The sequence below is a fragment of the Uloborus diversus genome, chromosome 4, assembly GCF_026930045.1.
Source record: "Uloborus diversus isolate 005 chromosome 4, Udiv.v.3.1, whole genome shotgun sequence".
Classification (NCBI taxonomy): domain Eukaryota; kingdom Metazoa; phylum Arthropoda; class Arachnida; order Araneae; family Uloboridae; genus Uloborus; species Uloborus diversus.
In genome coordinates this window covers 108412024-108429688 of record NC_072734.1, presented here as the reverse complement: position 1 = coordinate 108429688, position 17665 = coordinate 108412024, and the positions used below count along the sequence as shown (strand labels likewise).

Below are 17665 nucleotides of genomic sequence, written 5' to 3'. Positions count from 1 at the left end.
GTCTGGCAGCTTACAAAATGCTTTGGAATAGTTCCCTGGGTATCATAATATAAAAAATGAGACTTAGAAAATAACTTAGTTTAGCACTGTTTTTGCGTACATTCAGTACCCAGTACCTGCAAATTGGCCCGCGGACCAAGTTAATAAACACGCGTATGCTGAAAGTACATGCTAACTCTATTCTGTCCTACACATTTTGCTACTTAGAAAATAACTTAGGTGTGGTCAGGTCTGGCGGCCCTGGGTTCTCCGTCTATAGTGTATATGATAATATGTAGCATTGTTTCTTCAGTTCAATGTATTTTAAGCCCCCTTCCCATACTTATGAAGTTTGGGGGAGGGGGTTGAGCACCCTCTTTCAGTTGAAATAGGAAACTAAAATTCTTCCAGTATATTACTATCCACAAGTCTAAAAATATTGAGGGGTGTTCTGTTATCTAGGAGAAACATTTTTTACATGTATTTTTGAACCACCCTACTGTCCAACCACGGATTGCATGGAATTTTTAAACGTTCAGATAAGACGAATCTATGTGAATAAGGGGGAAAAGTAAAAAAATGATGCGCGTATTCCGCTCATTTGAATAAGACTCTGCTTCTGCAAAAGCTGACATCGGTAAAAATATAATAGATTCGTCCATTTTCCGGCGGTAAAACGGATGTTTGTCTTTCCATACAATCCGTGGTCAGACAGTAAGGGGTAAGCGATGTAGAGGGGGCCCGTAAAAGTCATTTCTGACGGGCCCTAACATTTCTGTGCACGTCCTTACTAACAATGCTGAGTTGGACTGTATTAATTATCATTTTGTCGTTTTATTTCTTTTTTGTTTTTGCAAGCGATAAATCTTTTTGCATCTTATTGACTTTTTTCAATACCTTCCTACAGGCATGCGATGCGGAAACGGTCAACAGTTTATGCACTGTGCACCAGCATGTCGTCGTACCTGCAGGAAGCCCAAGAGAGATAAGTCTTGTCGTAGGGACTGCAAGCCGGGCTGCTATTGCCCCCCTGGAACCGTGTGGCACAGGAAGAGCTGCATACCACTTGACGAATGTCCTCCTTAACTGCATCAGGAGGGACTGCTTCTGTGAAGTGGTGCATTCATCCTGACTTTCATCAAAGCATTCATCCTTTCTTTCAGAAATCGCTGGCCGAGCGTGTACTTGTGTTTTTCTTCTCGATGTAAGCTTTACTGCATACCAAATTGTGTCGATTCAATTCATGACAAAAAAAAAAGAAGTTTTCATTTGTCATTCAAAATTATTATTTTGAGTTTTGACTTTTTCTGAAGCACATTACGGGGCGAATCGCTGGACGCTTAGTGTGAAAACGAAAGAAACCTACTTTGAAGAAAAACCGAAGGAATGATTTTGGATTCTTCGGGAGAACTGCTAGTTTTCGAATAATTATGTCGAAAGCATGACTGAGAAGGAGTCGGATTGTCAGCACAAAGGATTACATTGGAGCACGTTTGAAAACTGATCTATTTCTAATCATTTTCTGTATTTATCAACTTTACGACAGATTTTGAGTATTTCACGCAAGTGAGAACTCAACAGCTGTTTTTCACTCATTTTTGAACAGAAAAATATAACTATAAGACACGCATTTTTGCTTTTTTTAGTGATATAGTTTTGAAGAAAAAAAATGCAACCATTTTGCAGGTGCGGATACAGGGGGAGAGAAGGGTCGTAGGGGTCATGCCCAGTTCCCTAAATCATCGACACTATTATACATTCGCATTGTGTTCAAACAATTTACGAATAAAATGTAAACGGTTGCAGTAATCATTGTAATTCATTAAAAATTTTCGGAGTAAACATTTGAAATGCTACTTCTTTTCATTGCTTATGAAATTTACAGTTTCGTTTTCGCCCTATTTGGTGCTTTTTATCGACACCCAACCAGTTTCAGAAATTTTCGCTCCCGAAACCGTTGGTTCGTTTGTAGAATTGGGGGGGGGGCAGGCTGAGGAATCCCCCCCACACCCCTTAAAATGGTAGTTCGTATCTGCCACTGCCATTCTGGGTCTGAGTCATTCATCACCTGAATGTCGAGGTGGGGGGACAACGATATATAAACTCAAAACAAGTAATGAAACTCGAAAATTATTCAAACGTAATTACAGTGATTATTACTACAAATCTAGAACGATATTTACAGAGAACACTATACTTTTCTAGTCAAATAATTTACTGCGTAAAATGTTTTAATCACGGACTATGACCTGCTGCGTTTAAAAATAATGGTGCATTCGGGGAAAATATTGAACAAGTATGTAAAGAATTGCTTTTAAAATATGATTCATATAGACAAAACAAAATCAAGCTGTTTTCTTAACGACTATTAAAGAGGTAGATAAGGCTTTTTAAAGCATGCTTCTGTTATTAGCTCTTTCGTTAAAAATTTTTGCTGTCAAGGTGTAATTGTATAACACTCATTGATCCAACTATTCTTATTTGTTGAGTGTTTTTTTACTCGGCAGTTATAGATAATAATTGTCGAAAACTAAAAACTACTGGTAAGAATCACTATAAAGCAGCTTTAGAATGCTGCGGTGGACTGGGAAATGGCAGTATCTGCAGAAATCAGTTTTTGAGATATTTGAAAAAACATGCTTTGGATTCAATGAACAAAAGATAAATGTTGGAATTAGATGTCTTCATTGTTTCTGGCAACAACTAAGAAACAACTACGTCACTTCCGTCACACAAAAATGCTGCGGATCAGAATTTCAAAGCCCACGCATAATAAGTTTCACTTCAAAATGTCGCGTCTTTGCAAATGGTTTGGGTTTGAACATTAAGTCTTTGCACGTTAGCGGTTCAGGCAATTCCTTCACATACTACTACACTACTCCCTGACAATCGCCCGTTCGAAAAATTGATTCAACTAAGCGCCTCGTGTACATCTATGTAAAGGTAGCCTTATTGAAAGTAATCAGGGCTAAAAGAATCAGTTACATCTCTTACAATATCGTCTCAAGGAACACATTAGTTTTTGCAATTCTGTATAACACTTAGACCATAAAAATGACTCAATCAAAAATCCGATTTAAACACTTTTTTATGCAACCTGTTTCTTTCAATACAACAAACCTTCTATTAAATCAAGAAAAAGGGCTGTAAAATTTGGATATTATGTTGTTTCGCGTCAAAGTAAGTTTATTAAAATCAAATTCATTCTTACCACATATTTAACTTCTTCAACGCTCTCCAAAAGTCGCGGAGTAATGAAACTATTTGAACTGGTCTTCGGATATTCTTGCCGGTAGAAATTATTACACAAGCACATTTTGACAAACACAGGAACTTTTAACTGATAACTCTTCAATTAACATATCAACCACAATGTTAGATAGCAAAAAAAAAAAAAAAAAAAACTTGTTGGATAACAAACACAACATACATAAGAGTTCATTACTACAAACGAACTGCGATAAACTACTGCAAACTGCCACGAGGTGCTGAAAACTGCCACGAACTGATAAAAGCTGTCACGAGGTGCGCTAGTTCGGGTAATTTTTTTAAAAAATAACTACCTAGTTCAGTTCTTAAGGGCGTTTTTCACACATGTTGTAATGGAGGGAGAATGGTGAGGTATCTTTTAATATTGGACACAAGTTTAGAAGGAAAATTCCTCGAGTTAGAATCGGTCAAATTAGCGAACAGATTATATGCTGGCGTACTAACATTTTAACCTATTTTTTAAATTTAATGTAATTTACATCGAAGTTCATCAGAAAATTTTCAATTTTGATTCAAAAACTATAACGGCGTTATGGAATAAAATTATCTATAAAAACACAGTCTAATGTTTTACGACGAACATAAAAGTCAAAAATTATTCATCTTCAATTCAAAACGTAATTTCGACCTCAATTGCTTTGATTCAGTTTTAAGCTGCTCCAGTGTATATCACAGACAATTTAGCTTTAAGCCGAGATTTTTCTTTCATGCATTGAAGCTGTTTCGCAAAGATGTGCACGAATCGAGCATTTCACTGCACTGGCGAATGGTGGAACCTGTAAAATCGATGTTTTGTGTGCGTTTGCAGAATTGTTTATAAAGTGATAAAGGCTCAGCTGTTTATCATTCGAAAATACTACAAGCAAACGAAAGACTCTTTGTTTCCAGCTGGTCTGGATTTTTCTGAAAATTTGATCTACTGATCTCTTTTTAAATTGTGAATGTGTATGTTTATTTGCTGTTATGTATGATTTTATTTCAGTCATTTATTTTTTCGCTGAGATTGCAACAGACACTTTGAAAATTGTTATCATTTTTGAAAACAAATTCATTTTTGAAAAATATGAAAAGTTAGTTTTATTCTGAAGTGGAAAAAAGGGGTGTTGCTTTACTACTGACATGAGCAATTTTCGGATTGCTTGTAAGGTGATAAAATGTTTCAGAGGGTAAAATTAATCACTTCTACATTATTAGTTACTATACATATAGCTTCCCTCGTCTGTCATAGAAATTATACTTTCACATTTACCCCTCCCCTTCACCCCTTCCACAGTATTATGCCTTAAGAAATGATTAAAACTTGTAAAGTGTTTGCAAAACATCGAACACTAAAATTGTATGGTTTTAATTGTTGGGTAAATTTTTAATTTCAACAGATAAAGAGAGCTCAATTTTTTTTGAAGATTTGTTACTTTAAAATATTATGTACAAAATAATTATATCATTAGTAAAATTAACGATGTGTGTAGTAAATATGAAAATGTATTATCCACTAAAATGTGTAGATTCATCAGAGGATTGTATAATTGTGCAAATCAGTGGTGCCCAACCTCATTTTATTCCAGGACCGGACTTCATATTAAAATGAATCTCGCAGGCCAAAACACGTGCAAAATTTCAAAATATTTTTAAAATTTCTAAATAACTTGAAAAAATCTGGTAAAAGGAAAAAAAAATACAACTGAGAATTATTATTATCATCATGGGCTTACCTTTTTATCTGAGGACTAGACTTCATATTAAAAGAAATCTTGCGGGCCGAAACGCGGACAAAATTTCAAAATATTTCTAAATAACTTAAAAAATCAGGTTAAAGGGGACAAAAATACAAACCAAGAATTATTATCATTATTTTGGGAGGTCACCGCGACTGACGATTTTGTCTGACGATTTGGCAAAATTGTCATTACTCGGCGAAGTTTGAGGTTAAATTCGGCAAAATTTGGAATTCTATTCGGTGAAGTTATCATTATTAGACTAAATTTAGAGTTCCATTCGGCAAATTGTAAATTTCCGTCTTCCCAAAAATTTAAGTTCGGAGCGCACCTAAATATCATTTTTTTGATATATATTTTTTTTAATTCTTCTGAACTTGAATTTTTTATTTCATCACTTTTCTAGAAACCAGTTTCTCAGTATTTGGGTCCAAATTTGTAACAGTGACTAATCGCAGTTGCCGATTAATAACATTGAAATAAAGAGGCCACACGGATCAGCTTTGTGGGTCGCATGTGATCCGTGGGACATAGGTTGAGCACCACTGGAGTAAATCACCAATAAATGCCATTACATTTCATGAATTCAAATGAAGACAAAAGATGTACTACTGTCAATTAAGCGCAAATCCTGAAAATTTATTTATTCAAATAAAATTTTTAGCAGTTGACTTCTGATATCATTTATTTCTGATATCTCCTGATATCATGTATTTTCAAGTCACTTTTTTATTATGGGGTCGTTTTCGAAATTTTAAAAGTATTTTTTTCTGAAGAACCTGCTTAAAAAACGTAGGATTTGACCATTTTTTAAATAATCTGGACAAACTTTAATATTTTTTAACAATTATTTTAAACAGCGCGCAGATTCAACTTCAATTTTTACACTTTTGCACATGCCATTCACTGATGCCATAAGAACCAGTTCATAACTCTCAGAACGATAGTATTTGGTTTGCAGACACTTCATGCACGTTAACAAATGCTAAACATCGCCAAAATCCCAAGTCAGTCTAGGTGTGTGGCGGTATTTGCAGTAGAAGCAAAAAATTCTCGCTTTTGTGGATGGGGGCGTTAAAATGAATCAAAAAGTGTACTAACGGTACATTTTAGTTGCTGTTGTACTTCTGTTGTATGATATGAAGTAATTAAAAAGATTAATTTTAGTGCTACCCTCGCTCTAAAAATATTTTGCAAACATAGGAGAAACGATGTACGGGGTCTGAAGTAAAAACTCGAAGATTTATGGGAAAATTATCAAAAGTGTTAAAGTTCAACGTCCTAGGGGCACGTGTTATTATTGACCGATGGAGTTCAAATTTTGCACCGATTACTTTTTATTATAGTGTCACAAAACTAGGGGGCGTCACTTGTTGAATTCCGAAATTTTTTTTTTCCCCATATAAATAAGAACCACCCTAATATATATATATATATATATATATATATATATATATATATATATATATATATATATATATATATATATATATATATATATATATATATATATATATATATATTAGGGTGGTCCTTATTTATAGTGGAAATTTTTTTTCTCGGAATTCAGCGAGTGACGCCCCCTAGTTTTGTGACACTATAATAAAAAGTAACGTAGTAACATGTGCAAAATTTGAACTCGATCGTTCAATAATAACACGTGTCCCTAGGCCGTTGAACTTAAACACTTTTGATAATTTTCACAAAAATCTTCGAGTTTTTACTTAAGACCCTACATCGTTTCTCCTAGGCTTGCAAAATATTTTTACAGTGAGGTAGCACTAAAATTAATCTTTTTAATTACTTTATATCATACAAAGATTTTACGTTGAATAAGAATGAAATAATGCTTTAGAAATTTTCCTTAATCGTACGCTTTTCTCAACGTATCTCGATAGTGTGTATTTTTTTTCCTATAGTCTTGGACGGTCTGTAAAATAAATTGTTTTTGTGACTCATAATTTGGTATATTAGTTGTGAAATTCTTCGATTAATTGTGCTCCTGTTTCAGTTGTATCATTCACAATTTTCAGTATTTTAATGATCTCCCTTGCCTTTAAATAGCTTCCTTCATTTTGCCGTGAATCAGGATCAAATAGGAAAAAAAATCATTTAGTATTTGTAACTTATCAAACAGTTTTATTGACTTGCAATTGATTCTAAAACGAGAAAGATCTTTACTAAGAAAGTATTCCAAATCATCTACTGTTATCTGAAATTTGTTAAACAGTCATCAGACACTTCTTCCTTATCACAAGCATTTTTTGGACAAGTCTTTCCCTATCTTCAAAGTTAATTCCTTCATGCAATACGGACAAAGCTACTAGTTTATCCCTTAAATACCATAAGTGATTTATGAATTTTCCATTCACTGCTTCTGTTGCATGTTTGTGGTCATTTTGTACGCTGCTAGTTTTTCAGACATATTATATCATTCATAGGAGCCTCTATTGGGTTGCTGCGAAAAACCATATCTTCATACAACATTTAATTGTAAAACAGCAAAGTTAATTCCTTCTCCCAATACGGACAAAGCTACTAGTTCATCCCCTAAATATCATAAGTGATTTATGAATTTTCAATCACTACTTCAGCTGCATGTTTGTCATCTTTTTGTCCGCTGCTAATCTTCATACATCATTTAAGTGTAAAACAGCATTAAAGGGCTTTCTTTTCATGTAAGGTCAATTCAAATTGTTTCCTAAATATAAAAACTTCTGCCATCCATGTGGCTCAGGGATCAGCTCTAGGCTGCCGAAAACATATCCCTGTAGGAGGAATTTCACCAGGAAATATTATTACAAGTTCTGAGAATTCTCTGTAATCTTTCTCAATTCCGCTTTTTACGAACAATAATATGTCATCAACTTCGTCTTGAAGAATTTAAGTGGTATGTGTACTTGATTGAAATGTTATAAGTTCTGAATGATGGAGATCTTTCCACAAAATTTTGAAGCGCTTAAATAATTGGATATCTGATCTAGAATTAAGAAAGGCAAGAACTTCTTTAAGGAGACACTCTGCAGTACGATTTCAAGTGCATGATGATGGCAATCCAAATGTAATATATCACCGTTCAGATTTTGCTCTAAAAAATTGCATGCACAATTTATACGGTTGGTATTCCAAGTCGTTGTATCAAACACTACAGCTAGAACAGTTAGCAATAAAGAGCTAGCATCTAAGATATTATATACAATTGAAGAAATATCTAAGGAATTCCAAGTAGCTCTTCAATATTAGGACCTGAAACTATCACGGTAATCCTGTCGGCGTTCTTTTTCCAGTTCAATCTGGATGTAGCTTTGTATCCCAGTGAATAACTAAAAAATCTAAATTTAAATTCATGAAATTTAATTTTTCCTCTCGAAGATTTTCTCTTGCTCTCTTAAGGAATGTACGATTGATCACTAGGTCATTTGGATTTAAATTTACTGCATCTACATAGGTTGTAAATAAATGAACAACATCTTTATCCCTGATATGGCATTTGTTTAACAGTGATGAAAGGTTAGCAGATATCAATAGTTGTCAAGCTTTTTTGCATTGTGGTACACCAGCTGTAGAAAACAAAAGTTCAACAGGTTAGGATAGATACCCATTTCGGTTTCTAAATCATGTGAATCGCAAGAATTTGATAGTAATAAAGGACTATGTACTGAAATGGAAGAAAATTAATTAAAGTATAGACTTCTACATTGTTCCGATCTGAACATTTTTTTTTTAAATTTATATTTTAGCATTTGGAAAATACTATATTTTTTTATGGTAGGAGTAATTCGGGGAGTTTTCGAAATTTATACTTTAAAAATTAAAAATTGCATAAGCATTTAGGTATGTTTATAACTAAAGAACAGCGAATTAAAATATAATTGCAATTACTTATATTTATAGCAATGAAACCTTACAACTCTATTTGCTATACTTACTACATACACAGGGAATTTTGTAAATCAACACCCCCAAAGCCTGGAGGAGGCAATTTGTTGTTGTCACAGATCATTCATTAATGGCCTAGGCCATTCATTAATGGTCTATAGAATCCAGTGTGTCCATCTTGGTGGGAAGAAATGTTCTCTTGCCGTTTGGTTTGAAACGAGCTCAGAATAATGGATGCCTGACCCAAGGCCATTGGTGTACATGTACCCTCTGTAACATGTTAAATTTTACAGAATGATAAATTTAAATATAAAACGTTAGAATATTTTTACATAAAAATGAAAAAAATCCGCAATTTTTTCATCGAAACTCAAAGAAGGGGGCCCTAGGGGCATATGTGTTAATATTCATGGATTGATTTAAAATTTTGCAAGGATCATTTATTTGTATAATGGAACAAATTGAGGGGGCGTCGCGTAAAATATCTGCAACTTCAAAAATAAGGACCACCCTAATATATATATATATATATATATATATATATATATATATATATATAATATATATATATATATATATATATATATATATATATATATATATATATATATATATATATATATATATATATATATATATTAAATGTAGATTTAAAAAATTTGTTCCTTAATAAACTATTGCTTTTTTAAGCTATACGTTCTTTTATGAATTAAAATTATTTTGATTTATTTTTTATTACATTATAAGAAAATCATTACAAGAGTTGAATATGAAAACTCAACACAGGAACCAGAATTATTATTATCAATTCATTTAATTTCATTTTCTATCTGAATTACATCTGGGAATGCCAGTTTCTTTACAGAAGATCTGTGGTGTGATTCGTACGCAACGGTTGAAGCTGCCGAGATTTTTTTTTTTTTTTTTTTTTTCAATTTGTTTACTATGTCAACATTTTTTAGGATTCGGAGCTTACATGAGTGAAGGCGATGCGCTTTGAAAAATGTGAAAAAATTTGAAAACCTCCGGAAAAAAAGATCGTTTTAATTATTTAAAAAATATTTTAGGGAGAACCCCCCCTCCTCTCCCCCAAAATCTCTCTCCTTACAATAACTGTTTATTTTTTAAAACTCTTTATCTCTCTAGCCCAGTGATTCCCAACCTGGGGGCGATCGAACTCTTCTAGGGGGCGATAAATTTCTGGGGGGGGGGGGCGATAGAGGGGCGACCGGTATTCGGATACCTGGCAATGGGAAATTCTTGACCTTTCAAAAACTATATTTACTAAAACAAATCGGTACACAATTCAGAAATACCTTTCAAAATACCTATGTTGTGTAATACCGAACCAAGCATATGGCACGTCAAATCAAAGAAAGTCGTTCCCAGAAAATAAGACATGTATGATTTACAGCTCAATCAAATCTGTTCGGATAAAAAAAATCCCAAAAGCGAAAAATAATACCTTTTATTTTACTGCCGTTTTCACGAGGAGGAAGAAAAATCTTGTAAGCACTGTCTGACCGTTGGTGCCATATTTAACGCCTGAAAAGTGGATGGATATGTGTAGGAATGGATTTTTGCATTTACTTATCAGTTGTCATTCAGAATCTTGCAATCAGCGCATAAAACCTACTTACGTAGCTTCTATTGTTTGATTTAATTTAGTGAATTTCTGCTTAATTGTGCATTTTTCGTAGTGTGGAACAGGGGCGTAGCTAGGGGGGGGGGGGTTTGGGGGACAACCCCCCCCCCCCGAAACGTTTGTCTTTAAAAAAAAAAAACTACTTTTTTCTGAGTAACAAAGGTCAAAAAACTCACTTCGCCCCCCCCCCCCCCCCCAATGCCATTGAAAATCTGCTCCATGAGTGACTCTCAAGTATAAAGACTCCTCCCTCTGCTGCGACAATTTTTTGATAATTGAGTGAAATTTGACACTTTGCTTTAGAAATGAGATTGATTTGTTACATCCACGTATATGTAGCCTTTCTTTGTCATAGATTCTGCAAATCGTTAAATTTGTTTAATTTTATGAGCGGCACAGTGGGAATTATTGCATACAGTCGAATCTGTATATTTCGAATTTCACAGGAAAGAAAAAAAAATCGAGAAAAAGAGGTTTGGAGATACGGGGGCTTTAAGAAACTTTATAGAAATTTGGAATATGCAGGTGAAAATTTGAAATCGATACTGAAGACAATATGGGCTCTTGATTTAAAATTCCTCTGTATTAGTTTTGTTAGGTATTTATTCCTTTATTACATTATTAAGAGCTTTATTGCGAGTTTAGGGAATCATTTTGACAGTAAATGAAACTTTAAGCATATCTTTTTCAAGAAAAAGTCTTTTATTGATTTTTGGTCCCTGATTTTTTTTTTTTTTTTTTTTTTTTTTTTTTATTCACTATTTATCCTCTTGAGGTTAGCAATTGCTGCAAATCTAACTTGGCCAATATTCTACGATTTTCCTTTTTTCATCACTTGAAAAAAATGTTATACTTTCTTGTTACTCCTATCATTTCGTTTTTCTTAGGAATCACAATTTTAAGAAAGAGAGCAAACCAAAGAACAGTACTAATCCAGATAACAGAGCGAAATGGCTTTTAACTTGAATGACGTTTTAAACCATGAAATTGAAAAGTTTTACATGTCAAACCTCTGAATTTCACCCCTTTACTCTTCTTCCAAGAAAGTGCGCGAAACGACTGTCCTTTTGTTAATCTTCCTCGCATTTCTCCCTTTTTTCCACTGCCTCCTCAGCTATCCGCTCTTGAAGACAAGTCCTCTGTTTCTGAGTTGAAGAAAATGTTTTTGTTTGCTGCTTTAAAGATCACAGGGCTTCGAATCCGAAAATGATAGCATAACCGGAATGCGAGACGATAGAAGTTTTTGTTGATCTGGTCACGTGTGTGTCAAAGGTCATAGTCAAAACTGCCTTTGCTAACCAGAGTATCCATTGCAATCCACATTGATTTTTCAACCAGTATTAAGTAAATATTCTTTTGGAAACGTACAGTCTGTTTAGAATAGTACATTCTAAGTGAAAGTTGCTGCATAATGAAGCGAGCAAAACAAGCTTTTTTAAACCCAAAGAAAAAAATGAAAATGACGAAAAGGATTGCTCTAAAAAGAGAAAGTTAACGTCGTCTGAAGAAAACGAAGTACAGTTTGCAAAGCCATCGGACACTTCTAACCGCAATTTTCTTTTAATTCAAAAGAAAAACTGCATAGCATTACACGAATAAAATGTTTAAAAACGAAATGAATCTAGATTATTTCTGTTAGCTTGGTTCGCATTAAAAAGTAGAAAATAAAAAAGACTTCTGTTTATAACACTCGAAATTTGCTGTTGCTCTCTCAAATAGATATTTATGTAAATTCTAAACCAGGTAATAAAATTAAAAATAAAAACTTGAGAGGAGAACAGATGGTATGCAGCTTTGAGCGAATGACTTTCTAACATCTATATTTCTTCCTTAATTTTTTTTAATTCAAGTTTTATTAACTGCTTTAGAATTAGCCCAAATGTAAATACATAAAAAGCAACATATAAATATAACGATATGAAAAGCAATTTCATTTTTTGCGGTTTATAATTCAAGAAGTCTTTTTTGTTTTATTTCATACTTTTTAGTGCAAACCAAGTTAGTAAAAATAGTCTTTATAGTCTGATCACCGATGAGATTGAAAGCCAAACATCCAGTTTAAAGGCGGAAATGGAAGTATCTAGTATTAGCTTTCAAGGAGGCCAGCTTTTGTAGATGTGCGTTACCCTCTAAATTAATCAGTCACACTGAAATGAACGGAACACGCTCATCAGATATTTGATTTCCCCCTGATTTGGATAGACTGTTTTTGACAAGATCCCCGTTGCTAGAAAATTTAACTTTAAATTAAACGTAGGGAAAAGAAAAAAAAGTTGAATTTTCCACAACATTTAAGACAAAAAAAAAAAAAAATCTTTGCTTTTGTTTTGTTTGACACAAGCATCGGACTTGGGGCACCCCATTCCAAATATGTAAGATTCACCTCCCTCTTATTTCTTTTAATACTAAAAAAAGTTTACACACACATACATACACACACACACACACACATATATATATATATATATATATATATATATATATATATATATATATATAAAGTAACCCCCCCCCCCCGAAAGTCGGTCTAGCTACGCCTCTGGTGTGGAAGTTCGATATGAATTCGAAAAAGAAGTGCCGGCAGTATTCAGCAGAGTATTTAAAATTTGGTTTTGTCACGTCACCGCAAAAATGTGCAGTTTCCGCATTGTCTTTTGTGCGATAAAACATTTTCTAGCAATGATGCCCTCGCGAATGAAAGAGCATTTGTCAAGAGCACATGGTGACAAAGTAAATAAACCTCTTAGTTATTTTCAAGACCTTAAAACAAAAGCGGATTAACGGCCAAAGGTGGGTGAATTACTTAGAAGACAAGCAACAGATCTTGACAAAGGGCTTCTTGCTTCTTAGAAAGTGTCTCTTTTGATAGCAAAATGTGGTAAGCCTCATACGATAGGCGAATCTCTTATTCTACCGGCTGCCAAAAAAATGGTTGAAATTTTGCTTGGTGAGGGCTCCAGTAAAAAGATAAGTCAATCGCTCCTCCTGAGTAACAACACAGTTTCCAGAAAAATAGATGAAATGGCTGCTGACGTTGAGTGCAAACTCATAAATGTTTTGAAACAAAGTAAATTTGTACTACAGATGATGAATCAACTGTGACAGATAACAGAGCTATTTTATTAGCTTACGTGAGGTTTATTAATGAGCTGAAAGAGATAACTGAGGAAATGTTCGTTAGAACTTAGATTACTGATACAAAGGGATCGTCGATTTTTAAAGTGGTGAAGGATTATTTTGGAGAAAAAGAAATTTCATTGACAAATGTAAGTGCTTGCACAGCAGATGGTACCCCTGCCATGGCGGGTCGTCATATTTGGTTTCTTGCACACCTTAAAAAAGAAGTGCCAGAAGTGATTACCATACATTGTGTCATTCATCGTCAACACTTGGCTGCAAAAAAATTGAGTAGTGTTTTACATGATACCTTACAATTAGTCATTACTGGTATTAACAAGATCAAAGCTAATTCTCTCAATGATCGCCTATTTCGAGAGCTATGCCCTGAAAATGATGAAAAATTCGAACGCTTGCTTTTACATGTACGTCTGTGAGATGGCTTTCCAAAGGAAACTGTTTGCGCCGTTTCTTTGAATTATTCGACTCTGTAGCTGAGTCTCTCGACTTGCGCGAATTGGAACTTGCGTCTCACAGATATTTTTGAAAAAATTAACGAAGTCAACATAAAGCTACAAGGAAACAAGATGAACCTCATCAAAGCCAAAAGCATAATTTCAGCATTCATAGCCAAATTCGAAATCCACAAGGCAAATATTGGCCGTAAAGAATTTATCCTGTTTCCGACTCTAAAAAAAAGTTTAATCGTGGTCGTGGATGATGAACTTCCTGAAGAAAAAAATTTAATTTTTATTGATCACCTTGATCGGTCAAAAAAGAACATGGAATCAAGGTTTGCAGATTTGATCAACTTACAAATTCCTGACTGGATTTTAGACCCATTTAGTTTTGAAGATATGGATGAACTGGAAAACTCTTTGCAGACAGAGTTTACGGATTTGAAATTTGATCGTGAATCAAAAATTATTTTCAAGCAATACGGTTACGAACTTGCCTGGGTGAAGCTTATGGGTACTTACCCACAACTTGGGAAAAAAGTTGAACAGCTCCTCATCTCATTCCCCTCAACATATTTAGTTGAAAGAGGATTTAGCTCAGTAGTACAGCTTCTCACGAAGCAAAGAAATAGATTGGACATCTGCCACAAAGGGGACCTCAGATTAAATCTCACTAATATAAAGCCAGACATAAAGCTTTAATGGAGTTCCATCAAGCACAAGGCAGCCATTAAAAAGGTAAAAAAGAACAAATCTTAAGTTAAAAAATTTTCAATTTTTTTCCGGATTTCAATTTAAAAAAAAAAGCATGTTATTGAAAAATGTAGAATTCTTATTTTTGATAAGTATATAAATGACGTTGGTTAATTAAAGCACTTGAAATTACGTCTTTTCTTTTTTGGGGGGAGGCGGGGAGGGGAAGGGGTTAAGAATAAAAAAAATTCAGTTTTAAAGCTAATTATTGCTTTATCATGAAGCACTTTTTGAAGCTTTAAACTAAAATTAGGCATTCAGTAACATTAATCTTCACTAAAATCAGCGTTTTGTTTAAAACGCTGTGTTTTTAAGGGAAGTTGTGTTTTTTTTTTTGTTTTAAATTTATGTTTTTAAGGGAAGAACGTGGGGGGGGGGGGGGGGGCGATAGGTGTAATTTAACTTCCAAAAGGGGCGATGGGCCAAAAAAGGTTGGGAACCACTGCTCTAGCCCTTCAGAGGAATGCTAACGACCTTGAAAATTAAATCTGACTCAAGAAAGTCATGCACAATATATCAATAGAAAACTCTATTCTTTAGCTAAACAACAATCATTTTTTAATTTTTCATTCTGCTATTATTAAGAGAGAAGTTACAGTCCTAAGGAAGAACACTCTATTCCTTTTTTGCACATTTTGAGTTTTTATCCTTTTTTTTTTGGCATAGTTGTATTTTGAAGAATTTTCAAAACATAAATCTAAAAATTGGCAGGGTTATTTATCTTCTCTTGCGTGTCTTTCATGCCAAATTTCATTAAAATCGCTTAATCACTTAATTACTGAAATTAAGAGGTTAAAAATTTACTTTTCTTGGTTGATCTGACACGAAATTGCTCATTTACATTATATTATTACGCAAAATATCGTTTTTTAAGCACTTCTAATGAATAACAAAAAGCTGACAAAAGATTATTTTATTTTCTTACAAATAACAAATTGCACATTTCCAGGAACAGTTCTTTACAAAAAGCAATTAATATCTATACAGAAACATACAATTCAATGAATAAATTACAACAACATAAAATATATCTATACAAATGTTACAAATATACATATTTTTGATTTAAGTAGAAGTGAAATCTCACAACAAAATTGATTTGATTTAGTGTTAAAAAAAAAAAAAAGCAGTTCTTTTCCTGAAATTCACAAAATTTAAAAGTCAATTTAAGAGAGAAAAGGTAAACTAAATTTCTTTTTTAAAACTCACACAAAAATAATTTTAAAAACTTTGTTGAGGTAAAAAGTTGCATATTTTATTACTTAACTATAGTAAGGGAGGAAAACAATATGTAAAACATATCCACATATTTCAAGTACAAGTTCCATTTCAACTATAATTCTTACACAGGTTTTAAAACAATTTAGAAGTTTTAGACTTTTAAAAATATTTATACCTCCATTCATAAATTATGCTTACCACAAAATAATGACAGCATAAAATGTAGTGCATATTCGTTTGAAGGAAAAAAAAATATGGAAATGAAGACAATACCTCCAATAAAACCACACATAACCACAACCACACATAACATCCATTATTTTCTATTTGAACTTGGAATTTTCTAAGAGTCAGGGCCGGATTTGGAAGTGTGGAGGCCCCGGTGCAACGAAGGAGTGGAGGCCTCTAATCACAGTTCGAAAAGATCATCATATTTTCGAAAATATCCAATACTTTGAATACTTTGATACATATGTATATATCCGATATTTTCGACCAGTGATAGTTAGGATATTTTGTAAAAATTTTATTGTGGGGGCCCCTTTGTTGTGGAGGCCCCGGGGTAGTAGCCCCGTCTGCCCTCCTCTAAATCTGGCCCTGCTAAAAGTAGACCAAGTTTTTTTTTTGGTCAACGATAGAAAAATTTAAAAAATTGAATAGAGAATCAAACTAATACAATATTTAAAGTTCCGCCACAAATAATTTTAATTTATATTTCTATTGAATGCAATGGAACTCAGTTATGATGTCATTCAAAGAACCGGTTATGATAATACTATAGCCAAGTGATGTTATAGTCAGTTCGGTACACGAAAAAGTGGGCTAGGTAAATGGTAGGAATGCCACCAAACTTAAAGATGTGTTGCCCTACAAATTGTTACCAAATGCTCCCTTTAAAAAAAAATAATAATAATAAAAATTTTATATATATATATATATATATATATATACTGAATTTTCAGAATTAAAGGAAACTTCTTTTAAATTAACAATTAGTTATGAAATATTTGGATACCACAGAATAATGCAATTTCCAATGTGCGGTTGCTAATCGAAAAGTAATAATTAATTTTCATTGTGAGTCCATTGCTGTTCCATTCTGAAATTTTTAACAAGTGTATAGCACATTATTAAGCAAAAAAAAAAAAAAAAAAAATTTCAGATTAAAAAAAAAATCATACTTAGAATTTTTGTAAGTACCGAAATGTCACTTTTTGAGTGCTTTGGAGGGTTTCACACAAAAAAATAATAGTTAAAAAAATCTTTAAAAAACTATTTTTTTCGATTGTTATGAAGGTCGACTCAAACCGGTAAATTTTGTAGAAATCAACATTGGGTCAATTTTAGAGGTTTGTTGATTTGGCTTGGAATGACCCCTTTATCTTCAGGTTTGCTTTCCCTCATAATAACTGAGGCCATTATACAAATACAATACAAATACAAAAGTGACGACCAGCAACAGGCTCTGGGCCCAGCTAGACTGGTCCTAGTCAATTTACAATCCCCAGTGAAGATCAATGGCCCTTTTAAAATTATCTACTCCCTTGCTCATTACCACCTCTTCCAGTAAGCTGTTCCAAGGTTCCACTACCCAGCTAAAATAATAATTTTTCCTAATATCCATGTTA

At 33.4% G+C, this 17665-nt stretch overlaps 1 protein-coding gene across 1 annotated transcript in view; it reads left to right on the top strand.

The window, feature by feature from the left end:
- Positions 1-1302, top strand: part of LOC129220755 (BMP-binding endothelial regulator protein-like) — a 92712-nt gene extending 91410 nt beyond the window's left edge. Inside the window, exon 16 of the mRNA XM_054855184.1 lies at positions 887-1302. Within this exon, the coding sequence (XP_054711159.1) occupies positions 887-1065 (179 nt within the window). The 3' untranslated portion in view covers positions 1066-1302. The remainder of the gene's footprint in view (positions 1-886) is intronic.
- The last annotated feature ends 16363 nt before the right edge of the window (positions 1303-17665 follow it).